Genomic DNA, 23,119 nt, shown 5'->3' with positions numbered 1-23,119 from the left:
ATCTTGGGCTACTGTTTAAACATTCCACATTTTAAAGATCTCTCTGTGTTTACAGAGTCTCCTCCAGAGAGGACAGGACGCCGACGCAGCATGCCAGGCAGCTCCTCAGACAAGACCACACCCACCATGGAGGCTACGCCCACTGCTGCCACACCATTTAGAGTCACCGTGAGTACTGTGAGTTTGTTTATAAGTATTGTCTCTGTCCTCTATATTTGTTGTACTTTCTGACTTTGTCTGGGTCTCCACCTTAGTTTGCCTTGGGAGGCTGTTAGTTGTAGATCAATGTCTACAGAAGGCTGGTCTGGTGTCCAGATGGACCCACGCCAATCTGAAACTCATTTACATCAAATGTTGGAATGGGGCCTTTGATGTTTGCCGCATCACACATCTAGACATCTTGGGTTTATGTTCAGCACACCATCCCCCATTGCCGTTTTACATCCTGTGTGATTTTTTCATTGTATTTCACTGAATAATTTTAACATGCTTGTACGCCAACACGCACACTCCCACACCTGTGCACGTAGAACACAGTAACTCACTCAGTTATAAGCAAACTGCTTCCCTTCCTCTCTGTCAAACACACACACAGAGCAGTCCTTTTGTCTGTCATCTTGGTCTAATTCAAATCTGGTATGCTTTCTGCCGTGTTTAATTCAATAGATAAACAGCCAGTTAATGAAGCAAGAAATTCACTATGAGTCATCAATTTAAAACTAATTAGCAATTAGCAGCGCCTATTTCCATTAATAAATTATGAGTGGGGAGATGACAACTTGGAGGTAAATTGTAAACAATAGATGCTAGGACAGCAGGGCCACAAGCACCCAGTCTCTCATAAATAATCCTCCAACCTCATGTTAACTTTCAGCCTTTGTAAAGGCATAGCAGACACAAGTTAATGGCTAAAAGACATTAAATTATTTCTGAAAATAGAAAAGATTCTTTAATTTCCTCTTTTTCAATTTCCTTTTATCACCATCAGCCATCTCCACCAAAAGGCAGTGTTCAGTCTCTACAAAAAACAAATCAGGATGCCTCTAAAGCTTAGTAATAGCCCACAGTGAATTATAAAACAAAAAGACTAGGCGCACTGGTGTTGGACCACCTGCAGCACAGGAATACAGCGTTCCACGAACTGAAACAGTTTAAACTTTTATTGCACATACACAATAACCACAGCTTGATGAGCTAGAGCTTGCTCAACTCTCGTCTGTTCATTTAAAAAAGCAGAAATGAGGTTTGCGGGAATTATGAATTGTGTTATCTGCTATGTGTGTTGGTGAGTGTGTGCATGTAGGCGTGTGCTCTTTTTCTGTCTTCTTGATTGACTTCAATAGAAAGAATGTGGATTGATTGAGTCATTTAACAGTTTTATTTGGATATGACCAGGAATCAATGTGTGGATACTGAGAGATATAAAAAATAAAAGAAAATAAAGCTTGTAGGAGACAGAAAGGGTCAGATAGAGCGGGCTAAATATTGATTAAGTGTCTCTTAAGCAGCTCCTTGTACTCTCCAGGGAGGAGAGACAGAAGAGGAGCACTGCAGCAAAGTCATCCCATCTAAGTCACATGACCACTTAATTTACTTCTCTGGGCTTATTGCTAAGCAGCAGTGACTTCCCCAGACAATGTTTGACCCTTTCCTGCACCTTTCCCCATACTGCCCCCATCTGGCGTCTGATGGTAACAGATCCAACCAAGTTCCCCTTACTAACTTTTTCGTCAACTCTTTTGAAAACTAGTCAACAAATAAGGTTTGTCTCAAATTTTGTTGACCATCATATTTTCCCATAGAGCAAATACTGATAGATCAAAGGGATACTGCACAGAAAGACATCATAGATACAGTATATTGATGGATTTCTAGATGGATTGATACAGCCAATAATGGGTGAATGCAAAGGAAATGCAAAGAAAGACGTCCAGGGCGGCGGTCGTATTCTCCTCAATTTCTCCTGCATCTCCCACTTTTAGCAATGACAAACCACCCCTCACTTTTCTCCCTCCAGTGAAAACAGTTGTGGTGACATCTAAAGTACCCCTCCTAGGCCTTGAGCTAAATCTGTCAAAATGTATTTTTCTCATGTTCTTTGCAGAGACTGGGTTCAGTATCTGCACACACAAATGAATGCCATGCACGTACACACACATTCATGCATAAGCACATCCTCAAAACGCTTCTCAAAAACAATCTCTCACCAGTAGGCATGGGAGAAAACTAAAATGTCTCCAAAGCCTAATCTTCCACAGCCAATTCAGAAATTCTAGAAGATTGCGTACATTAAATATTAAAGTTACAACTTGGTAGTTTCTCTTGTTCAGTTTAAAGAGCAGACAAACTAACTTTATCTAAGTCTGTCACATCCACGTCTCATGGATTGCACTAGCTGGCTGGATTGATTCTCAATTGTGACTTAGCTCCTTATCCAATCTCTCCCCGGCTTCACTCTCCCTACGTCCCCTCTCCTCTCAGATAATAGCAGGGGGCCTAATTGGACAGGTAAGTCTCTTGTTTTCATCAGGTTGTGCTAGATGAGGACAAGAGAGGTTGATGTGGAAGCAGGGAACACCCTGCTGATTGTCTAGGCACTGATTCTATCAGCCCCCGTTAGGGATGCCTGGAAATTGCCAAGCCAAGGGAATAGAATTAACTTGTTGCAAGCATTTGCTTTAATTTCATGAAAAAAAAGAAGACTAAAAAAAGCACAGCGATAAAATTGAGCTGTCCTCTTAGTGCTGATTTAATTGGCTTGGACAGGCTGAGATTACAATCAGGTATGCAAGCCTGTAAAGCACTCTCACACAAACACACACACAAACAGGCGTGCGCAGACACATATTTGCACTGTAAACAAAGTAACATAGTAAATATGGACAAACACATTCTTTCCACAACCATCAAATTCCCTTTGGAGCTAGTACAATAAGCCAGGGCTGGAGAAAAGCAGCCTCTCCTCCCTTTCGAGGATGCATGTTTAATCAGATTATTCCATCCCCTCCTTCCACTAATTAGCTGTCAACCGTGGAAATGTAGAATAATTAAAGCGCTCATCAAAATTCACGCTAACATGTGACACTGTAATGCCCCCTGTCAGGTTGCTCTGGCTATAATAGCCTTATCGTGCTTCAGTGTATAAATAGGTGTTTGCAAGATGAAACGTAAAGGGCCAGATATTACAGCACGGCCAATAATATTTATGAAAGACCAAAAGGAAATGAATTAATGGAATTTTTTTTTGTATTGTTCAACCAGGCGCACATGGGAATTGTATTCCCATGAGTCAATTCCATAGACTGTATATAAAATTCAAACATTTTTTCACCACGTAATAGAACAATGACATGATGTGCGACATGTTATTAGGTGTCAGTTTTCATTGTGTATGTTGGAGTCACTGCCAACCTTGCTTTTAAGATTTGATCACATACTGGAAGACATAATGGGGAGAGGTCAGATTTTTTCAGTTGTCAGGAATTGTCAGCCATTAGTTCCTTCATATGAACTGACTGGACGAGGACGTTTGACCATCTTTTGTTTCGGCGCTAGCTTGATTTCTCTCTGCAGCTAGTGGTGTACTCTGCTGAGTCCTGATCTGCCGGCGACCTTGTCACTCATTTGCTGGGCTTTTCTCCCCACTTTCCCCCAGATTTAATTTCACTCTATTGCTTTTTCTATCAACTCATGCTGTGCCACCCCAACATTATACTCCACCTTTTCCATTTATCCTCCCCCTATAGCCCACCCCTCTCTAGCTCTCACTGTCATTTTTTCTTTTTTTTTGACCAGTCTCACTTTTATTTCTGTCCTCTCTTTTTCACCATATGTCTCTCTGTCTTAGCTTTGGTCTCTCATGTTCTCTGAGTCATCTCATATGAGCAGGTGCTGAAGGAAAATTAAATGCTAACATTTTTGCAGTGCTCTCAGTGTGTCTTGCCTCCTGTGGGGTTTATTCTGGTGTTAATGCAGGCATCAGTCATCCTTACTGACTGATTTTAAGTGGGAAAGTAGGCCATTCATATCTGCTGACCTTTAACCTGGACAAGAGCTCTGCAAGAGCTTTGACAGGCTGACTAATAAGAGAGCAGTGTTTTTGGATGCCTCATTGCTGTCCACATTCACTGGAGAAGGTGAAAGGGGGGGAAAGGAATACTAAGTAATCAGAGAAATTATAGGTTTGTGTGTCTCCCTGGTGTCTCTCTTTTCCTCTCAGCTCTTCAGAGTCTATCCATCAGGGGAAGGAGACAAGTAAAAACAGAATAAGCGGCCACTAATCAATCCACCTCACCTACAGGGACAGGTTTCTATTCACTGACTTATTTCTGCAGATGGGGAAAAAAGAGAAACCTTTTAATTTGTTAGCTCTGAACAGCAGCAGGCACACGCACTCTAGGGGCTACAGGGAAGAGGCACAGAATTACTATGAATCTGGAGTTTATTGTGAATGAAAAGCAACCTCCAAACTCCAGAAATCAGGAAAGGTGTGTGTCAGTATTTGCACATATGTATGGTAGTTACTGATTTTCTACTGCACTGCCATTTTTGCCTTGTCATGGTACTGAAGGAGCTGATCTGAAAGTGCTGCTACAGTCGAACAAAAACAATATTCCTACTGCACATTCTGACTCATGTTTTGTCCTTGTTTAGAATGGTGCCTATCCTAATCTAACCACATGCCCACACACTCACATGCGCATATGGAGTGAATGATGTATTTATACGGTTCATACTTAAGAGAAGGAATGAGAATTTTATTCAGAAAGCAATCCTGTCAAGAGCCCCAGGTGCTGCACTCAACGGCAGTGAATAAGTCCTGTTCATTTACCTGACAGCCCCTGTACAGAGTTCACGTGTGGCCGATAGCAATTGTAAATCATTTGCTGCCCACTTTCTGTAGGCTTACATATACCATGTCAGATTTGGTTAAATTAAGAGTAACTTACATACCCACACATTCTGATCATTATTGAGTATGTACACAATAACCATTGATGATGATGTAAATTGTTATGTTACTGCATAAGCAGTGTTGGGCAGTAGCATAACTACAAGTAGTGCCGTTACTAGTTTAACTACACGTCTCAGTAGCTTGTTGCTGTTCCACACACGCTACATTTTCCCGAGCATTTCTGACGATCAAGTCTGAAAACTGAAATACAACTACTAAGGATCAGTAAGTAAGGTGACCAGATTTCTGAAATGAAAACCGGGGACATTTTTGGTTTGGTGGTCAGTATGTCATTAAAAAATATAATGTTATTATAGCCTATATGAAATGAAAACGGGGAACAATTTCAGTTTCATAATCTGTCAAACGTAACTCTTCTAAAAGTCATTTTGAGGCAGAAACTAGCTTTTAGACAATAAGTAGAGGCTGCAGTCACTTTATGGCAAGTGGAATACTGCATTTTATGTGTTGTTTTGGCCATTTAAAGATATTTTAAGAGGTAAAAAGTACTAGCTGAGTTATAATCTATCAAATATAACCCTCCTGAATATAATGAAGTAATTTCAGGGCAGAATCTACCTTTCAGTCAATAAGTAGAGGCTGTAATCACTTTCTGGCAAGTGAAATAATGCATTTTATGTGTTGTTTTGGCCATTTAAAGGTATTTTAACAGGATAAAAACGACTGGATTGTTAGGCTACACAGCAAGTTAAATAATGTAGAGGAATAAGGATAATTGCAAAAGAGATCATGTCTTTTATATATAACTCAGCAGTAAGTCATGTTAATTATAGGCTACATTCCGTTTTCTAAATGTGAACAAGGATATTAGACACATGCCTACCAAACACATATTCCATCAGTATTGCAGGCTTCTATTATTGCCTATAATCATGTAAAGGTCAGCCGTGGTTACTATAAAATGCAAACACTTGTTTTGCCACAATTGTGATTAACGGTTCTTTTAACAGAATAAAGTATCAGAAAGACATACCTTTGCGGCATAAAGTGATGTTTATTTGCACTTTATGTCTGTTTGATTCAGATAAAAGCAGCTGTAGACGTAAAGAAACTGGGCGATAACTTTACATGCGCGACAATCGGTTTATGGCCACGTAAAATCTGATTTCATGTCTGTTAACACCTATGCAGTCTATGATGAACACACAGTTAAAAACGGGGACATTTCCGGGGACAGCTCCAGACGGGGACAGGCCACCAAAACAGGAGACTGTCCCCGGAAAATGGGGATGTCTGGTCACCCTATCAGTAAGTGAGGCCACCGCTACACACGGACCTGTATGTATAGCCGGCAGAAGTACTTCGGTGTGACGTTGACATCACTTACCGATCCTTGGGCTGATGTTTGTGACTTTGGTGCAAGGAAATGAAGACACGCGCGATTGATTGAGTTTACTTTCTATTGTGATCGTTAATGTAACACATTTTGTGAGAAGGATCAGGGTCCAGCATGGACACCTGTGCCTTTAGTGGGGAGGAAACTTTGATATAGTGACAGAAACTTTTTTCCATGAGATGAGAGAGATTTCTCTCTCTCTCTCTCTCTCTCTCTCTCTCTCTCTCTCTCAGGCCTATTGCCATGAATGTTTAGGTAAACAATGTTGCCAGCGCACAATAATACAATTTATAAACAATGAAATGACATTATAAAAACTAAAGAAAGGAAAAAACAACCAAAAACAAACTTAAAACATATTAAATATGTTATGACAAGCAGTAGAATTTTTCTAAGGAACAATTATTAAAATAACAAACAATATTAATAATAATAATGTGATCATTTTACAATTACTTTATACACACAACAATGGTTCTCAGTTTGTTGCATGAGGAAGTACATTTTGCTACAATGATGTGGCAGTAAGTAGGAGATTTTCTGTATGTGTGTATATATATATATATAATATTTAAAAAAAATTAAAGGTAGCTTAGATGTAGTAAACTACTTTTGACACGTTGCAGTAGCTTAGCTTGCTACATATCCCTGGGGGGGGGTAGCTTCTGTGTAGTGACTGACTTTTTAGACCCTAGTTTGCAACTCACTAGCATCTTTCATTAAACTTTACCAGCCAGTGAAATTGCCACGTTTTTCAAATTTCATGTCCAAGTTTGTAATGCATGTTTTCAGTTTAAAATTTGACTCCAAGAGTAAACTAAGTTATTTTATCAGACTTTAGAAAGCTCCCTCCAGATCCATAGAAGTGAAAGGCTGATTAGTACTCTTAATGACAATTAAACTTAACTTTTTTTTTCTTGTTTTCCAAGATCTTATTCAAGCTGTCTCAACACCATCCACAAATTGCTTTAATGTGTAGCAGCTCTGGTGTGTAGCAGTATCTTCTCCATTTACTTTGAGCATTGTATTGTGGGACATCAGTGTACAACAGCACACTCAAACAGTGAGCATTTTTTAGTGCGATTACTAACTGTTTTGAGTATGCAACATTTTGTCAGTTTGCTTAAAATAAGTAAATTTTTGGTCACGTACGCACACGCTAATGAAACAGAGACACTCCCATGATTGTGGTATATACTGACATTAGCAAGTCTTTGTTCCCAGCCCAGGCTGTGTTACTGATGACAGGTGTTGTTCATCGGGATGCTGTGGCTCGTCTGTGATCAGCTGGCAGGCTGTCTGGGAGTCACTCTCTAATTATCCCTATTCCATTGTTGCCCGGTGCAACCTATTCACACGGTAGGTGGTAATTATACAGGTGTTTAATGGTCTGACTGGGACGGAGGGAGGTGCGTGTTGACTGTCCCCGTCTTATGAAATGTGTGCATGTAAGAGAATGACATGAGGTTGAGGCACATTAGGTATCTTTAGATAGAAGTTTCTTCACCACATTATGGCTCCTGAAGCTGTTCAGCCTATAAATAAGCTACTTTGTTGTTTGATTGGAATATCACGCTACCTGAGCCTCAACAATTCCTAGTTTAGTAGTTTCTCCTGCATACTGGCTCACTTGTTAAGTTCCGTCTTCTTCGTGCTGCCCTCCTAAGTCACGCTATCCACCCTCTTTTTTCAAGGTCCTTCAAGGTCCTTTTTCTTTCGTCCGCTTTCTTCTTTCTCACCTTCTTGATCTTCCTCCCTGCAGTGAGATCTAGCAGAAAAATGATTAGGTTTTTGTCTCTCAAAACTTGCAACAGCCTGCCATTTCTACACCACATCTCATTTGTTCATATTCTCTCGCTCTTAATGCGAGCCAACAGTTGCCATGGAGACGGCGAGGTGCTTGGGGGAGTGTGATTGCAGATGTTAGAAGAAGCAAACACACAGACTCAGACAAAGAGAAGAATGAAAAAAGAAGTGTATCCATTGAATCCGCTTATGAACATTATTATTATAAAACACACAATGATTTGTCACAAACACTGACATAATGACTGCTGTGAGAAAATATTAATAAATGGTATCAGCCATTTGCGTTTGTTATCTGTGAGAATCTTGTTGTTGTCAAGGTCCTTTCTGTGAATGTGTTGGTAGTTTTATGTCTCTTTGTATTCAGGAAATATTTTGTGTTTGACTTTGCCCTCACTTTTGTGAACGTCACTCCCACTCTGATGTGAAGATCTATCCTCAGTTATTACTCTTTAACTATTCATGACATTCAGCCTCACAGAATTCAGGATGTGGAGCATAAACGTCTGTATTAATATGTTCTGTCCCGCTGCCAAGTTGAGCTTAATGATTGACATCACGGAAGACTTCCCGCACAAACTAGCGTCAACACTGTTTTATTGGCTGTCTCTGTCTCTCTCCGTCAGGGCTTTCTTAGTCGACGGCTGAAGGGCTCGATAAAGCGCACCAAGAGTCAACCCAAACTTGACCGCAACTCCAGCTTCAGACACATCCTCCCTGGCTTCAGGAGCGTTGACAATGACAGGTAGGTTTGTTCGTCGTGGCAATGCTGGTGTGTTTGTGAATCCAGGATCTGTCTATACGTCTGTTCTATTCTGGTGCCTGCCTGATGGCTAGTTATTTAGGTCACTGTTGACATTTTCATGTTGTACTGTCCGCATACTGTAAAAACCACTGAATCCTGACTCTCCAATCTGTCACTTCTAATATGTTTTGCTCTTTCTCACTGTAATACATGATGAATCTCCTGTCCTCTGTTGTGTCATTCCATAGCATGTTTGGTTTTTCAAGCAATATAACATATTCCTGATAAGATCATTAGAAATTTCAATATACTGTTAACTAAGTTTGAAACCATTGCCAACAAAGTTGGATAACTATCACCTGAAGCATCTCCATCTAATAAAACATGCAGAGTGGAAGCACAGTGACAGAACATTGCATTACCGCGTGCTTTTCCCCTGTTAACAGACACATCACACTGCCGATGAATGTAACTGACCCACAATATAAGCTCATATAAGCCCACCTTTGATACAGTGCTTTAGCATTTAAACAAGATTAGTTTCAATGGATTTTCTGTTTGCAGCTCATTGGTCAAATTCAAATTGAGAAGCTACTGCAAGGGAATTGTAAGCTTAAGAAAATTCAGAAATAGTGACTCAATTTGAATCTGAAACAAAATGATCACCAAGCTGCCCCACATACCATTTCTATCAACCCCTGCCATCCGTGGCCTCAGACTTGATTGTCAGGCTAAATGGCTGTGATAATTGCCTGTTTCTTATAACTTCTTCTAGTTTTCTCAGGAGTTCAGTCATTTGGCAAACATTTTCCCTCGCCTAACAATGTCAATTAGGTTACAAAACCAGGCTATGTTGACCTGCATTTGCACTGCCCGCTCACTCTGGATTTTTGATGGTCTTCCCGTGCATGCACGAGTAACAGCTATAATTTCGAGCACCTATCTTTGCTGTCTCTGGAATAAAGCCAAGGTGTCCATCTGTGGAGTTTAATTAATGGAGGTGCTTCTTTTGAAGAGATGTTCTGCGGCTTTCGGTTTCAAAACTTGGAGCCGGAATTGCTGCCACTCTTCGTACTTTTAATGAGGCATTAACATCACTGTCAAACTATCACAAGGGAACACTACCAATTGTTCAGTGTAGAACATGGTGAACTGTTCTTCTTGTGGAGTCGGACAAAATTAGCTCATACCTCCTCCTCTTTGTCCCGCTGTCTTTTCTCATTGTCTTTCTCGCTTCTACCCATTTCTTTGATAGCGTCTATCTTCCTAACCTCACTCCTTTCTATCCATTTCAAACTCATCACTCTCCAATTTCATTCTTGTCACCCCACCCCCCTTTTCTCTATTTTTCAAACAGTAGTAAGGTTTCCCAACCTATCATCATTTATGTGTTTCCTTCTGATAAAGCACTCGGCAAAGAAGGCAAATATCAGACAGGAAATTGGAATGTCCAGGAGGTGTCTTATCTCACCTGGTTTAACACAGAAACACACACACAATACATAAACCTCACGGGCAAATGCACACATTGACTCCTTTTGAGGATTGGTCTCTCCATACACACATCCTCATGTAGTAGAAGAAGAGTAAAATGCCACTCTGGTGCTTCACTCTTCTAGGAAGTTTAAAGGACAAGGGAAGGATATATTAGCACATTGATGTGTGTGTGCTTTGGCGTTTTGAAAGTGTTTAAAAGAGGGAGAAAAGTGTGGGAAAAAAAGTGAGAATGAGAGAGTAATGTGCTGTGAGAGGAGTCAGTGACACTCCCTGTCAGCCTGGGAGCATCCTCCCCACAGGGCAGAAGAACACTGCAGAAGAAAACGGGCTTGGGAACTGGCAGAAGAGGGAAGAGAGATGATGAGACGACGGAGAGACGGAGGGAGGGGGTGGAGGGAATCCTATACTCTGAAAACTCCCAGGTGTGCAGATGTGCAGACTTGAATGTGAGAGACTGCAATTCATGCAGGGAACATTTAGTATTTACTGAACATCTCAAACATTGTATCACTACGTTGTACTTAACCATATGACGCTGGACATTACTGTATATGGTAAGAAAGTTATGTACCAAATCTCAGTCATATTTATGGAGGTTGATTTGTTTTGTTTTTTAAAGTAATCATAATATATTCTCCTATTACATTTCACTGCCGTGTTTTTGTATGTATTTCAATTATTTAGTGAGAGCAGACAAACAGCATGATACATTTTTAGTGTGTGTGTGTGTGTCAGCTGTGTGTGTGACATTGTTAGGGCCTTGTAGCCTGAGGCAGTCTCTCGAGAGAAACCTGCAGATGAGGAGCAGCTGGACTTCTAAAATGAAATAGTCATCTGTGTTAATCAGAGGGTGGACACTCACTGAACACTCACACACTATCTTTAGCAAAGCAGGAACACATCCATGTACGGGTGCACACACCGGCACAGTGCACACACTAACAAATTACACGATTATTTTTGCTTGAAGTAAACATATCTATTTATACTTTATTACACTTCACCTATCTTTAAAATGCATTTGTTCTAGGTTCTTAGGTCTCCAGATATATTGTGTGATCTGGAGATCGTGACAGGTACACAGTTTCCACTCTAGCTTTCACTGTGGCAGTCAAGGTTAATATTAGAATGGGAAACATAGAATACAATGAAAGTTAAAGTCTCTCAGAAATTATTGTTGGTGCTTTGCTAGTCAGGAGTTACTGATAGAACAGAAGGGTACTGAAGAAATGAGGAAGCAGTTACAAAACTTTTAGGGAAGTAATGGAGTTTTTGTTTTCTGGGGGGGGGGGGGGGGGGGGGGCACTAACTATTTTTTAAACACTACTAACCTTAACTTTATAGGTATAAATCACAATAAATCCTTAATAATTGTGTGCATGCACTGCTAAATACTGTGAAGCAACAACTGGTATGACCATACATTGATTTAATGTATGCGAAAACGTAATATAACTAACAATTTGTGATGTTAGGTCACAATCAAATACTCTACATTGTGCAGTTACTGATTCTTAAAGAACGGAGCCAAACACTGAGAGAGAAATTGGAAGATTGATTGAAACTCACAAGCCTCCTATGGATCTCCACTCATCAATAGATACATTTACTATATAAATATCAAACGCATTTTAGCAAGTTTCTCCATGCGACGGTCTGTCATTGTTTTGTGCGCTGACATGATGATACCCTTGTATGTCTCTTGTTTCTCTTGGCTGCTCTGATCTGCTCTACATATTGTACTTGTATCTGAGTGAGTATCTGACCCATACTAGCCTCTGCTCCCTCGTCAGATCTACACGGACCTTGCCTAGACTCTGTAGTCGCACTGATGAATATCATAGCGGCTGCAACATGTCCTCTTCTATAGCAAGAGCAAAGTGCCTTGGTTGGACAGTGCAGCATATTGTGGGGTGGATTCCATTGTATTTTTTTCAATAAGCACTTGACAGGTATCATTTTTGCAATAAAATTTTTTTAGGAATTAAAATTAATTCATCGGGTCCAGAGAGATAGTAGGCTACTTGCAATATAGATTTGAATAGAGGACATAGTTGATTCTAAGGCAGTACATGTATTTAAATACTTCAAGGATTCATATGTTGTCTTTGACCACTAGTAGCGCTATGGAGCTGTTTTAATGAATGGGTCCAATATTTCACTCTCTCCTGTCTTTGTTGCTGCTTTCCTTCCCGTTGCATCATGCCAGATGTCGCCTGGCATTGTAATTCATGGTCATTTGTGTGTTGTTTGACTCGTTACCAACACAAGGAAGAAGGACTTCAGTGTGTGTGTGTGTGCGTTGGCTGAAGATGACAGTGCTCTGCTCCTACTGGCCTCATAACATTCTGCCACACATAAATACATGCCTGCATGCACACATTTACATCACAATTGCTAAGTATGTCAGAGGTTGCACGCAGCGACAAGGGTTTAAGTGTCTTGCTCAGGGACACATTGGTAGATGTGCCACAGTGGGGGATTGAACTCGGGTCTCTCACACCAAAGGCAAGTGTCTTATCCACTGTTCCAGAGCTGGACAGGGACAAAAAATTGGCCCTGGCATTTTTGGCCCAGACGGCCCACTAAAATCGGTCGGACACCCCTCACGAATACACCATCCTTCCATTTAAGGGCTCAGATTAGGGTTGTGATGAAAGACTTAGCCCATGAGACGTGACATTGCACAAGATTGGAGCCATGACAACAAGACAAGAATATAATTTAATAGGCCTGCTATTTAGGAAAAAAAATGTATTGATGAAATAGTTGATAGTGGGGTCTGTGGGTCCTCCCCCAGAAGATTTTGAGCATTAAACACTTAATTTCCTTTATTCTGAGGACATTTTCTGCACCAGGGAAGCACAAAATTCAGGTGGCAGGTTACAATTCAGAAAATGAAAATATAATTGAATATGATGCAGTAATCAGTAGCTTATTGTTTTTAGCTTAAGTTACTTTTTTTGAGCTGATGTTAAAGCTACTGCAGCCCCGGTAGCAAACATATCGGTTGTTTTCGTGCGTTTGGCGGCAGCCGTCTGAAGATCCTTTAGTGGGTCCGTAACGCAAGAAACAGAGAGCAGAGGGAGTTGGGGCTAGTAAGAGATATGATTGGGCCGGCCCAGTGTCAGTATAGAAAATGAACCAATGGGCCGTTTTCCATGCTTTATGAGCCCGTCGTTGGCCCATTAAAAAAAAACAGTTATATAAATACGCCCCGAAGGTGCGTTGGCCCACCGGGCATTTGCCTGGTATGCCAGATCATCTGTCCAGCCCTGCACTGTTCCATCACCCCATACACACACACACACACACACACACACTTTACATACTGTAGTGTCTCTCTAAAGCTTCCCGTAGTACACCCAAATCATTTATGACATCATTGCTGTCAACAGTAACCTACTCCCCCGTCTTCCTGTCTATCCAGCCCTTCACTATGTAATGGGAATACTTGTCTGTGTGGATTTTGTGACCACAGTATTGTTGGATAAAACTGGCTGGTTGTAATTATGTGTTTGTAATTCTGTGTCTATTGTCATATTCATGTGTGTGTGTGTGTGTGTGTGTGTGTGTGTGTGCTTGTGTGTGTTTGGGTAACTGCAGTTATCAGCACTGTGGGCACCAATGACTCATGCTTTTTTATGGAAAGACTGCAGGAAGGCTTTTTTTGCCATCATTCACAGCACTGAATATTAGCAGATGGATAAAATAGCTAAACAGATTTATGACGTCTGCAGTTCCCTTCCTGTTTCTGTCCCCTGTCTCTATTGTCTTAGACAATCTGCTCAGCATATGGTTTAATTGAGCATTGCATAAAATACTATACTTTGTGCGGAGCAATGTCATAGATTCATGCTGCTAGGAGAGGCTCCTGAACAAAATAAAGGGCTATCAAAAATGGATGGACACAATAAAATGTACAGAGGGTGCTGGGTCGAATCTTGCCAAAGGGCAAAGGGGGTCCATTAAGATCCACAAAAAAGAGCAATGAGAGGCTGAGCTAGGAAGGTATGTCCTGCCTGCTCTACAAAGCTTTTCAAGTATTTAGCCTGCTGCTTATCTTAAATGAATCATGGCGATTCAGAGCAGACTGTGGGATAAGAATGTTTGTTTTTTTCTGATGTTTGAGGTTTAAAGTGGATGAAGTTTATGATATTGCACCGCCACGCTTTCTACCTTTATTAAAGTGAATTAGTGATGAATCACCCTCATGCAGCAATCATACATGAATAATATCCTAATGTTACGCATGATCCATGATGATGAAGATACAGAAAATTAGAAGCATGCATGGCAAAAATAGCATATTGTCAATATGTTAGAGACCCTCACCAAAATTTCACAAATCATGTCTTACTAAAAGGAGCCAAGCCTAATTTTGACTTTCCATCACAAAAAAGGGTCTTTAAACTTTTCTGATACTTTCACATTTTATTTATTCATTGTAAATTCTATCTCCCTTCATCATGGTCAAAGTTCTGTTTCAAAGCCTTCTTCTTACTGCAAGGAATATGATTCTGTGATGAAACTCTTGTAAAATTACAGATGGACTCCATGTGTAATTTGTGTGAAATCACAAACTTCTCAGGTCATTAAAACAGCAATGGAAATTTGCAGATACAATACTGACGACATGACATCCTTTATTGTGGCCACAGCTCTGGAACTATTGTTCTTGTAGATGTAAAAATAGCAGGGACAAACCGGTCAAAAGTACCTAAAGTACATGGCAAGATGGACGCACATTTTGCATGGTTTTCCGAGATAATAGGAGCCTCCTCTGGTAAGCATTTTTCTTGTATTGAAAGGTGTGTAGCTTAAAAAAAGGTTTAGAAATATTCATTGGTACCTAAACTCATTATTGGGGTTGGGTCAGTATTGATTTACGGGTTGTATCTATTTCTCATTCAATGTATCTTGCTTTTGATTAATAATGTTACAATTTCAGTGACCATATAAGGTAGTGAAGCACTGGTATCAATATGTGTGTTGTAAGACACTTTAGCCTACACCTCTGAATGGCTGCCTGTAACAGGATTTAAGAGCCCTTGATACAAACCCCCTGTCATTTTTCATAAAGCTGCACCAATGGATACCGCGGTAATTGTTGCAGGTGGGGGTGTTGGAGTGTGTATGTGTGAGTGTGAGACATCCATCCATAAATCCAATAAAGTGATGACATTTAGAGTTATTACATTCTGTAAACATTCCCCAGGTGGTCCGACTGTAATATTCAACCTTTTCTGTCGTGCCCTCCCTTTTTCCTCCACATCTCACTCACTTACTGAATTTCACTTTTTACTGTTCCAGGATCCCGATGTCTTTGAATCCTTCATGTTATAAGCCCCTGCCTCTTTTCCCATTTGACTTTTACCTCCTGCGCTGTCTCTCTGGCCCATTTCTGTTTTGGTATCACTTGTCACTTTGGTCCTCTCTTATCTGCTCCATTCATGCTAATAGTTATGTTTGGAGCTGTTGTTTGGAGCTGCAGCTCACTGGTGGATTTCTGCTACATTAAACCCAATCCAGCACCCACAGACTTGTCCCTAGATCCTCTTCACTCCTCTCCTGTCCTTTCTTCTTCATTTTCGTGCCACTGCACCAACATTCCCCCTCCTCGTCTCTCCTTTCGTTCATATATAATTTGCTAACTCCCAACCCTGTTATCTCTCTCTGATTTATGTGGGAAAATGTATCTTTTACCAGCTCTTCATCCTTTTTTCCCCCGTCATTCCATCAGTTGCACTCCCCTGATGCGGTCACATGCTTGTTGATCACATGTGCGCTTAACCCTCTACAGTACACAATCATGCATGCACATACAGTCACACATCTTTTTTCTTTCATATTTCAGTAAAAGAAGGGATCCATTGCATTATCTTTTCATTCTGGCATCACCTAATTCATTCATTCACTTATTTATTCACTACATGATCTTCTCCTATGTTGATTCAATGTAATATGTGTGTTTTTTTCTAGCGCAGTGACGCACACAGAGTAAGGATGCAGGCCTGGACACTCTCCATAAAAGAAATGCACTTCATAGGGAAAAAAATCAAATGCCCAGTGACAGACTTTTTGTGCCAATCCGAAGTAAAACAACAGCAGTGCTTTCATTATGTTCGTTGCAGCAGTGTAATTAGGCAGAGTAAGAGTGCATCTTTCTCCTTCACTCTTTGGCATCCTTTCCCTCTCCGTCTCATTTGCAATGCATCAGCATGATTTGGTGTGGATGAAACAGAGCTCTCAGGGTAATAACGTGCTGTAAAGAGCAGGTTTCACCTACCACTGTGCATTATTAAGCTCCATCACATACAGACTAGGATGGATTCAATTAACCCATCAGGAGCATCTCGAAACTTAATACGTTCAATTTGGTGGTGATCATAAGGCTGCATGGCATTATCTCTCTCTGTCCATATATAGTATAATGAATGATATTCTTTTAAAAGTAATGTGGTGTTGTTTAGTTGCTTAGGTATAGGTGGGTGTTTTGAAAAGGTTGATTTATCCTGCTTTCATAAACAGTGTGCTCTTCATTTGCTTCAAGGACAGGAATGGCTATTCAGTTCTGAAGTTCTAGCACCCAGTCTAAGTGTGTATGGTGTGTGTTTTTCTGTTTCATTGTTCTGCCAGGATTAAACCGAACAAGTTTTGTAGATTGATGCGCAAGGTCAGAGCAGAGTCCCCAAAGTTGCTCAAGTACATTAACGAAGATAAAGTCAGTCTTTTGAATGAGGCTGGTTTACTGCTTTTGTTGGCAGTTCACTCTCGCAGACAAAGAACATCAGCCCCAATTTACTGAAAATATTCCCCTCAAATATTCGGAAGGAAGATGTTTGTGAGCTTTTGAAAGTCAGAACAGATAGAAATATTTTCAGATGAAAATAATGTGGGTTTTTTTTTATTTCAATTCCAGAAAATTCCAGAGAGTTCTCGTTCTACCTAAAATAATTAAGTCACTAAAAAAGTGTTATGTTATGACACCTACCACAGCTTAGAGGCCAGGATGTCATACACTGGCAGCTTATTAATCTGTGCGAGTGTGTACAGTAATAGAGCTGTGTTAGTAAACTGAACATATTAAGTGATGCACAAATTGTACCCTCCAAAGTATCCTTCGTTTCTTTCAGCTAACAGCTGTAAGCACACAATAAACTAAAAGCTTTGCAAGTGGATGTTCCATTAAAATATGCTAATGTGCAATTAGATTTCATATGGCCTTGGTTCCACTTCTCAGCTCAGCACTGTTCGAAAACCTTTTGCTTGTTATTTACTTTGTTTAAGTATACATCCCTCATCAGTATAGTAAAAGGAAATGATGTGTGAGATTTACATTGTATCAAATTACACTAGTCTTAGGTCCAAGTATTATAGGGAGCAGTGCTGTATATTGCTTCTCTGATCACTTTTCTATCTACATAATTTGGTGCAGAATCATCCTTGGTGCAATCCTGGCGGTGTGACACCTGCCCAGCTGGTAGGGTTTGGTAGCTCATTGATGTTTAACCCTGCTGGGCCTTCTGTAAGCCCGAGCGAGCATGGCCAAGGGTCTCCTCTCTTTCATTCTCTCCCCGGGTAATGAGCTGTAATGGATAGGGCCTTGGGCATGACAGGAATACTGAGGGCCCCATCAAAGCAGTGCCCTGCGCATGCCTTTAAAGGACTGCTCAGTACGCATGCAAACACTCTTTACTCATTCATTCCTCTCTTCTGCTCACAGGCTTTTTAGTTATTTAGCATGCACCAATATTCTAGATATTATAATGTTGTTGCCTTGCTGAAGCATCATTGCCTGTGTCTACATTTAGGGAATACATGTGTTTACTCTACGAAAACTATATGAATAGAGGTAAAATGTACGGTAAAAGAGTAAAGAGTCACACACTAGTGTTTTCAACAGATTTTGATCATATTTTAGGGGTATTTGATCCCTTACAGGGTTATGATGGTGGGAAGCTCTGACATATCCAACACATGAGACTTGGCTCTAGAACAGTATTGAATAGGAGAGCTGCAGTAAATGTAATGTCCAATTAGAGAGTTCATTTATGTATGATGTATGGAAACCTCCACTTGAAATAATCCATGCACAAATTGAAAACTTAAAGTTTCACATGTGGACACATTTTTGACTTGTATTGACTAGACACACACACACACACATACATGTAAAAGAGTTCAGTGGCACTGACTGTGTAGATGGTACTCAGCAACTCTTACAGACCCACTAAATTACCATGGCGATGACTCTAGATGCTTTTTCGGCACTTTCACTTCACTAACAGGCCTCTCTGCCACTTTACTGCTCACCATCGCTTTCATTCATTTTTGTAGTCTGTGTGTGTGTGGGTGTGTGGGCTTGTTTTCTATATTCAAGGGGTCTAAAAAACAGGATTCTACTATACTTACTAAGTTTTGAAGGGCTTTTTGAGGGTCAAGACTTGGTATTAAGGTTCGGGTTAGAATTAGGTTAAGGTTAAGGTTATGGTAAGGGTTAAGATTAAGCATGTAGTTGTCATGGTTAATGTTAGGGTAAGGAGCTAGGGAATGATGTTGTCAATGATTAGTTCCCTTGATAATAGTAACACAAGGCTGTGTGCTGTAACCTTTGTGGCAGGAGTCCATTATTCTGCCATGGACTAATAAAAGCTCCTATACTGCAAAGTCCAGGCCCTTCTACATGTGTGCAGCTGACATACTATAGTATGAATTCAATTGTTTTTTTATCCAAACTGACTTACAGGGAGAAGAAGTGGAAAAAAGCTTAACTTTCACCATTTAGATCACCATTACAATTACTGATGTTAATGAACCATCACACCTTGACAATATTCACATGGCCAAAAATGAAGCTCTATTAAAACAGAGAACACTTACAGAGCATGGTTGGTTTATTTGTTTGTTTATTGTTTTTTTGGTGATCAAAAAAGTGTGGTTGAGCAGATATGTTTCAGTGCACAGATGTTGATGATGGGCACTTCTTAAATATATTTCAGGCGAGTGTAGAAAACCATACACATGTAGAAAACTATGTGTGTGGTAAAAAGTGATCTGAGGAGCCAAGAGTAAAGTGAAATGTGCACTGCATCCTAACTTGCTGAAGTTCCAGCACCTGGAGAAGGGAAGGTTTTTACACTGCCAGTTTCCATCTGCCTTTCTAGTATGGTGAGATAATTAGCAAGTTTCAGCAGACTGAACAACATCATCCTCAATTCTGTGATGCAAGGTAGCAGTGATCTGGCAAGCTGGCCTTCCATCCAAATTTTAATCGCTTCTTCTAACTTTTTCATGGACTCTCATAGCCATCACACATTCACTACTTCCTATATCAGAGGTTCCCTCCCCTCAGACAAAGCTTGGGGAACCCCCCTCCCCATCTTTGGTTTACCTGGTAAGTTTTGTTCAATTCCTGGATGCCTATGGAATCATGTTTATATTATTTGATCCCATAGACACTCAACATGTGAGGCAAAATAGCCTAATATTGCTGGTTGATATAACTTCTTACTACACCAAATAGGTTAAAAAAAGGTCTGTCCTAAGGCATGTATTAGTTTCTGGCTCTGATGGGGAGAACAGAGTTCCCAAAACGACCGTATCTCTGAACTCTCAACCATGTAGGTTATTCTATGTGATCTCCTTTTGATTACTAATGCATATTGTTTCACTTCCATTCACTGAGCCTCCCCTGAAACTGTTTGGAGCGCCCCTAGGTATGCCCGCCTCACACTTTGAAAACCCCTTCCCTATATAATAGACACTCGATAGTTTACACTATAGTGAGCAGTAAACTGAGCCAATGTTTTAGTATGTTCATTCACCAATAATTCATTTACATTTTGCGTTATCAATGTGGTGCACTGCATTGTGGGATTGTTAGCAGAAAGTAGTGTATATGCCATTGACACTGCTTTTTTTTGGTCCATTGTGGTATTTTTTGAGGCCACTATATAGAGTGGAGCATACATTTCACATTCAGAACACTTGAATACAATGGCAAAGAGTAAATGTATTGCATAAATTAGAAGTGATCTACCTCAATGTGATGCTTATTGCTCTGTCTGTATATAGACAGGCCAGTCTTTCTAAATGCTCTGAATGTATGAAGTGTTCAAATGTGTGTTCAAAGTGCCTTTCAGGATAAAGGAATCACTTTGCTGCTTGTCCGACTGTATTACCTCATACAAGCCAATGCAGAATCAAGACTTCAGTTGCTTATCTATCCCTTTAACTCCGCAAAATGTTGAATTATTTTGGAATGACCTAACTAATGCTGCATCACTGGAAACCGTCATGACGTAAAACCCTCTCTCAAAGCTTGCAATTTTGTTTGATTTTAATGTTATTAATGTGCCCTCTACTGCTGTTATTAGTATTTAGTATTATCAAGTGTGTTCAGAAACCTTGGCATGACTTCAGTCTTTGATTCAGCAATGGTGAAGCTTAATGGGCTCCTGGTGTGCTTTGCTATCCACCATTCACTGTGCCTCTTCCAGACGCTGCCTCATCGAGGTCAGACTGTCTTGGTATACGGGTATGTCTGTAATAAGGCTCTGCCACAATGCACTAATAGAAAGAAAACATAGGCAGAGATAAATTCCGTTAAAGCTCCTGTTTGGCTCTATATTTAGTGTCTACACCATATTGCTATGTTATATTCTTTAATTGAATCTTTCAGCCTTATTTTGTTGTTTTATTTCTAATTCTTAACTTAATGTTTCAGTCTTAACTTCAAGAATAGATCACACATCTATGTAGTAGAAACTCACATTCAACTAATATTTAATAATATGGGCACTGCTGTTGTTATTTATCTTTTTTTTAAATTTAATTTAATTTTGTTAATAAAATACTATTGCTGTAATATTTTGACACTCAGTGAAAAAGAAAAGAGAGAGACTGGCATATGTAGCGCAACAGCAGCACAGCTCCGCTGGTGCAGCCTGACCTAGTTAGAAAAACACATTTAAGTACTAAGGTGCCGAGCTGCCTGTTTACCTCTTTGCTGGCTCATAGTTCCTCCTTTAAACACAAGGATGGGCTACCACTAAAGTCAACGATACAATACATTTCACAGTATGCTCTCCGCACCACTCCCATTTACATTTACTAAATAACCATTGTAAAATAGCATGTTTTTGTTTTGTCACTGACTGGAGTCTGACTCTCACTGCATTCTTCACTGATGTCTGTCATTGCACTGCATTGCATTCTCACTACATAGAGAATTGTACGTGTAAAGACAAACACTGAAGTGAAGGAGATATGAGATGGTGCCAGACAGATATCAGTATCCTTTTAAAAAAGGCTATGTTCTCTGAGGGCTGTAACTGCAGGATTATGTCTGGGTCAGACATTCAGCATTTCATTGTGCATTTACAAACCCTCTCAAATAGCTCCCTGCACTCAGGCTGCACTCTTGTCCTTGTCAGAAAAAGCAGCATATCTTTTCAAATGATGGCTTCACTGAGTTTTGGGCATTTAATTTTTTGGTTGGCAGATGTATGACAGGTTTAAATGTCATAAGCACTAACAAATTATATATTTAACAAACGACGAATGTGTGTTTGTTAAAAATACCTTAAATTATCATGCAGTGCGATACAAAAACACAGCGAAATTTACCATAGGGTTTAGTCACCCTCCTTTCATTCCACACAAATTGTACTGGGTTGCACCTGACATCGCTCTCACTGTAGGAAAAAGTAATTACTCTATAATCCACAACAGGCCATGCTGAGATTAAATTAAAGTCATCTTTTTGGTCAGTACAAAGGCTGTTACAGTTAAGTAGTTTTATTTCGAGGAAGTGTTCTGAGACATGTTTTAATGAACTTGTTATCATTGTTTGTACTTGTATAAAGCTGTATTCATCAAATACTTACTATATACCATATATATACATTCATTGCTTTAGTCGACCTAAAATTATAATCAATTGTCACTAGGAACATTTAAGACGGAACTATTTGTCAGCTTCAGGAGGAAACAGGTGGCCAGCAGCGAGCTACTGAGGAACTTTTTATGATTTGGTCATTTTAAACCTAACAACGTGCCTGTGACCAGTGCTTTTGTTTAGAATGGGTGTGAACACAGAGCCCAGTATTTGTACATCCTCCACAGCCTATTGATTGGTCATTTGGTTTACACATGCACTAGTGTGTGTGAGCATGTGCGTGTTATGTGTCCAGAAGAATAAGGGGTGAGGGTGATGTCATGTGTGATGACATCATTGCAGACGTGCAGGGAGTGCAGATTAGTGGCCGTGGCTCTTCTGAACCAGCTCTCCACAGCTGCCTTGCCTTAGCGGTGTGTCCCGCCCTAGCCCTTTATCCCCTCGTGCCAGCTCTGCCAGTATGTAAGCTCCAGAAATAGCCTCAAACTCACCCTTATCTCCTCTGCCAGTCTACCAATCCCAGCTCAAATTGAGCATGGCAAAACACTCCCACCCACATTCCAGTCTCACTACTACCAACCCTTTGGCTGGCCGCCTTCGGCCAAGTCATTTTGCCAAAGCTGGGCTCCAGCCTCATATGTACAGTGTTTTTTCTGTCTGAGCCCCAGCATGAGTCCTATTTCCCTAGCTGAACCGAGTCCATGCTCAGGGCTGGTTGGCGGCACATGCAACCATCCCCCCCTCTACCCCAGTCCCAGTCCCAACAACAGCGGTGGCAGCAGCAGCAGCAGCAGTAGTGGCTGACAGGGAAACAGCACACCTCACCCCAGAGTTGACAGGACAAAGAGCACACACACT

General features: G+C 40.5%; 1 protein-coding gene across 8 annotated transcripts in view; it reads left to right on the top strand.

Annotated features, from left to right (window-relative positions):
* The window catches only part of dab2ipb (DAB2 interacting protein b), a 131,449-nt gene that overhangs the window by 53,022 nt on the left and 55,308 nt on the right, over nucleotides 1–23,119 (top strand). For 5 of the 8 annotated variants that reach the window (XM_038733373.1, XM_038733368.1, XM_038733372.1 and 2 more), the window contains exons 2-3: nucleotides 56–177; nucleotides 8,744–8,862. In XM_038733373.1, the coding sequence (XP_038589301.1) occupies nucleotides 91–177; nucleotides 8,744–8,862 (206 nt within the window). In that variant the 5' untranslated portion in view covers nucleotides 56–90. The remainder of the gene's footprint in view (nucleotides 1–55; nucleotides 178–8,743; nucleotides 8,863–23,119) is intronic. The other 3 variants (XM_038733370.1, XM_038733375.1, XM_038733371.1) reach the window with 1 other exon arrangement.

The sequence above is a fragment of the Micropterus salmoides genome, unplaced genomic scaffold (assembly GCF_014851395.1).
Source record: "Micropterus salmoides isolate LMB-PRFRI ecotype aquatic unplaced genomic scaffold, ASM1485139v1 Ms_hic_scaffold_20, whole genome shotgun sequence".
Classification (NCBI taxonomy): Eukaryota; Metazoa; Chordata; class Actinopteri; order Centrarchiformes; family Centrarchidae; genus Micropterus; species Micropterus salmoides.
This window is presented reverse-complemented; position numbering and strand designations above follow the sequence as displayed.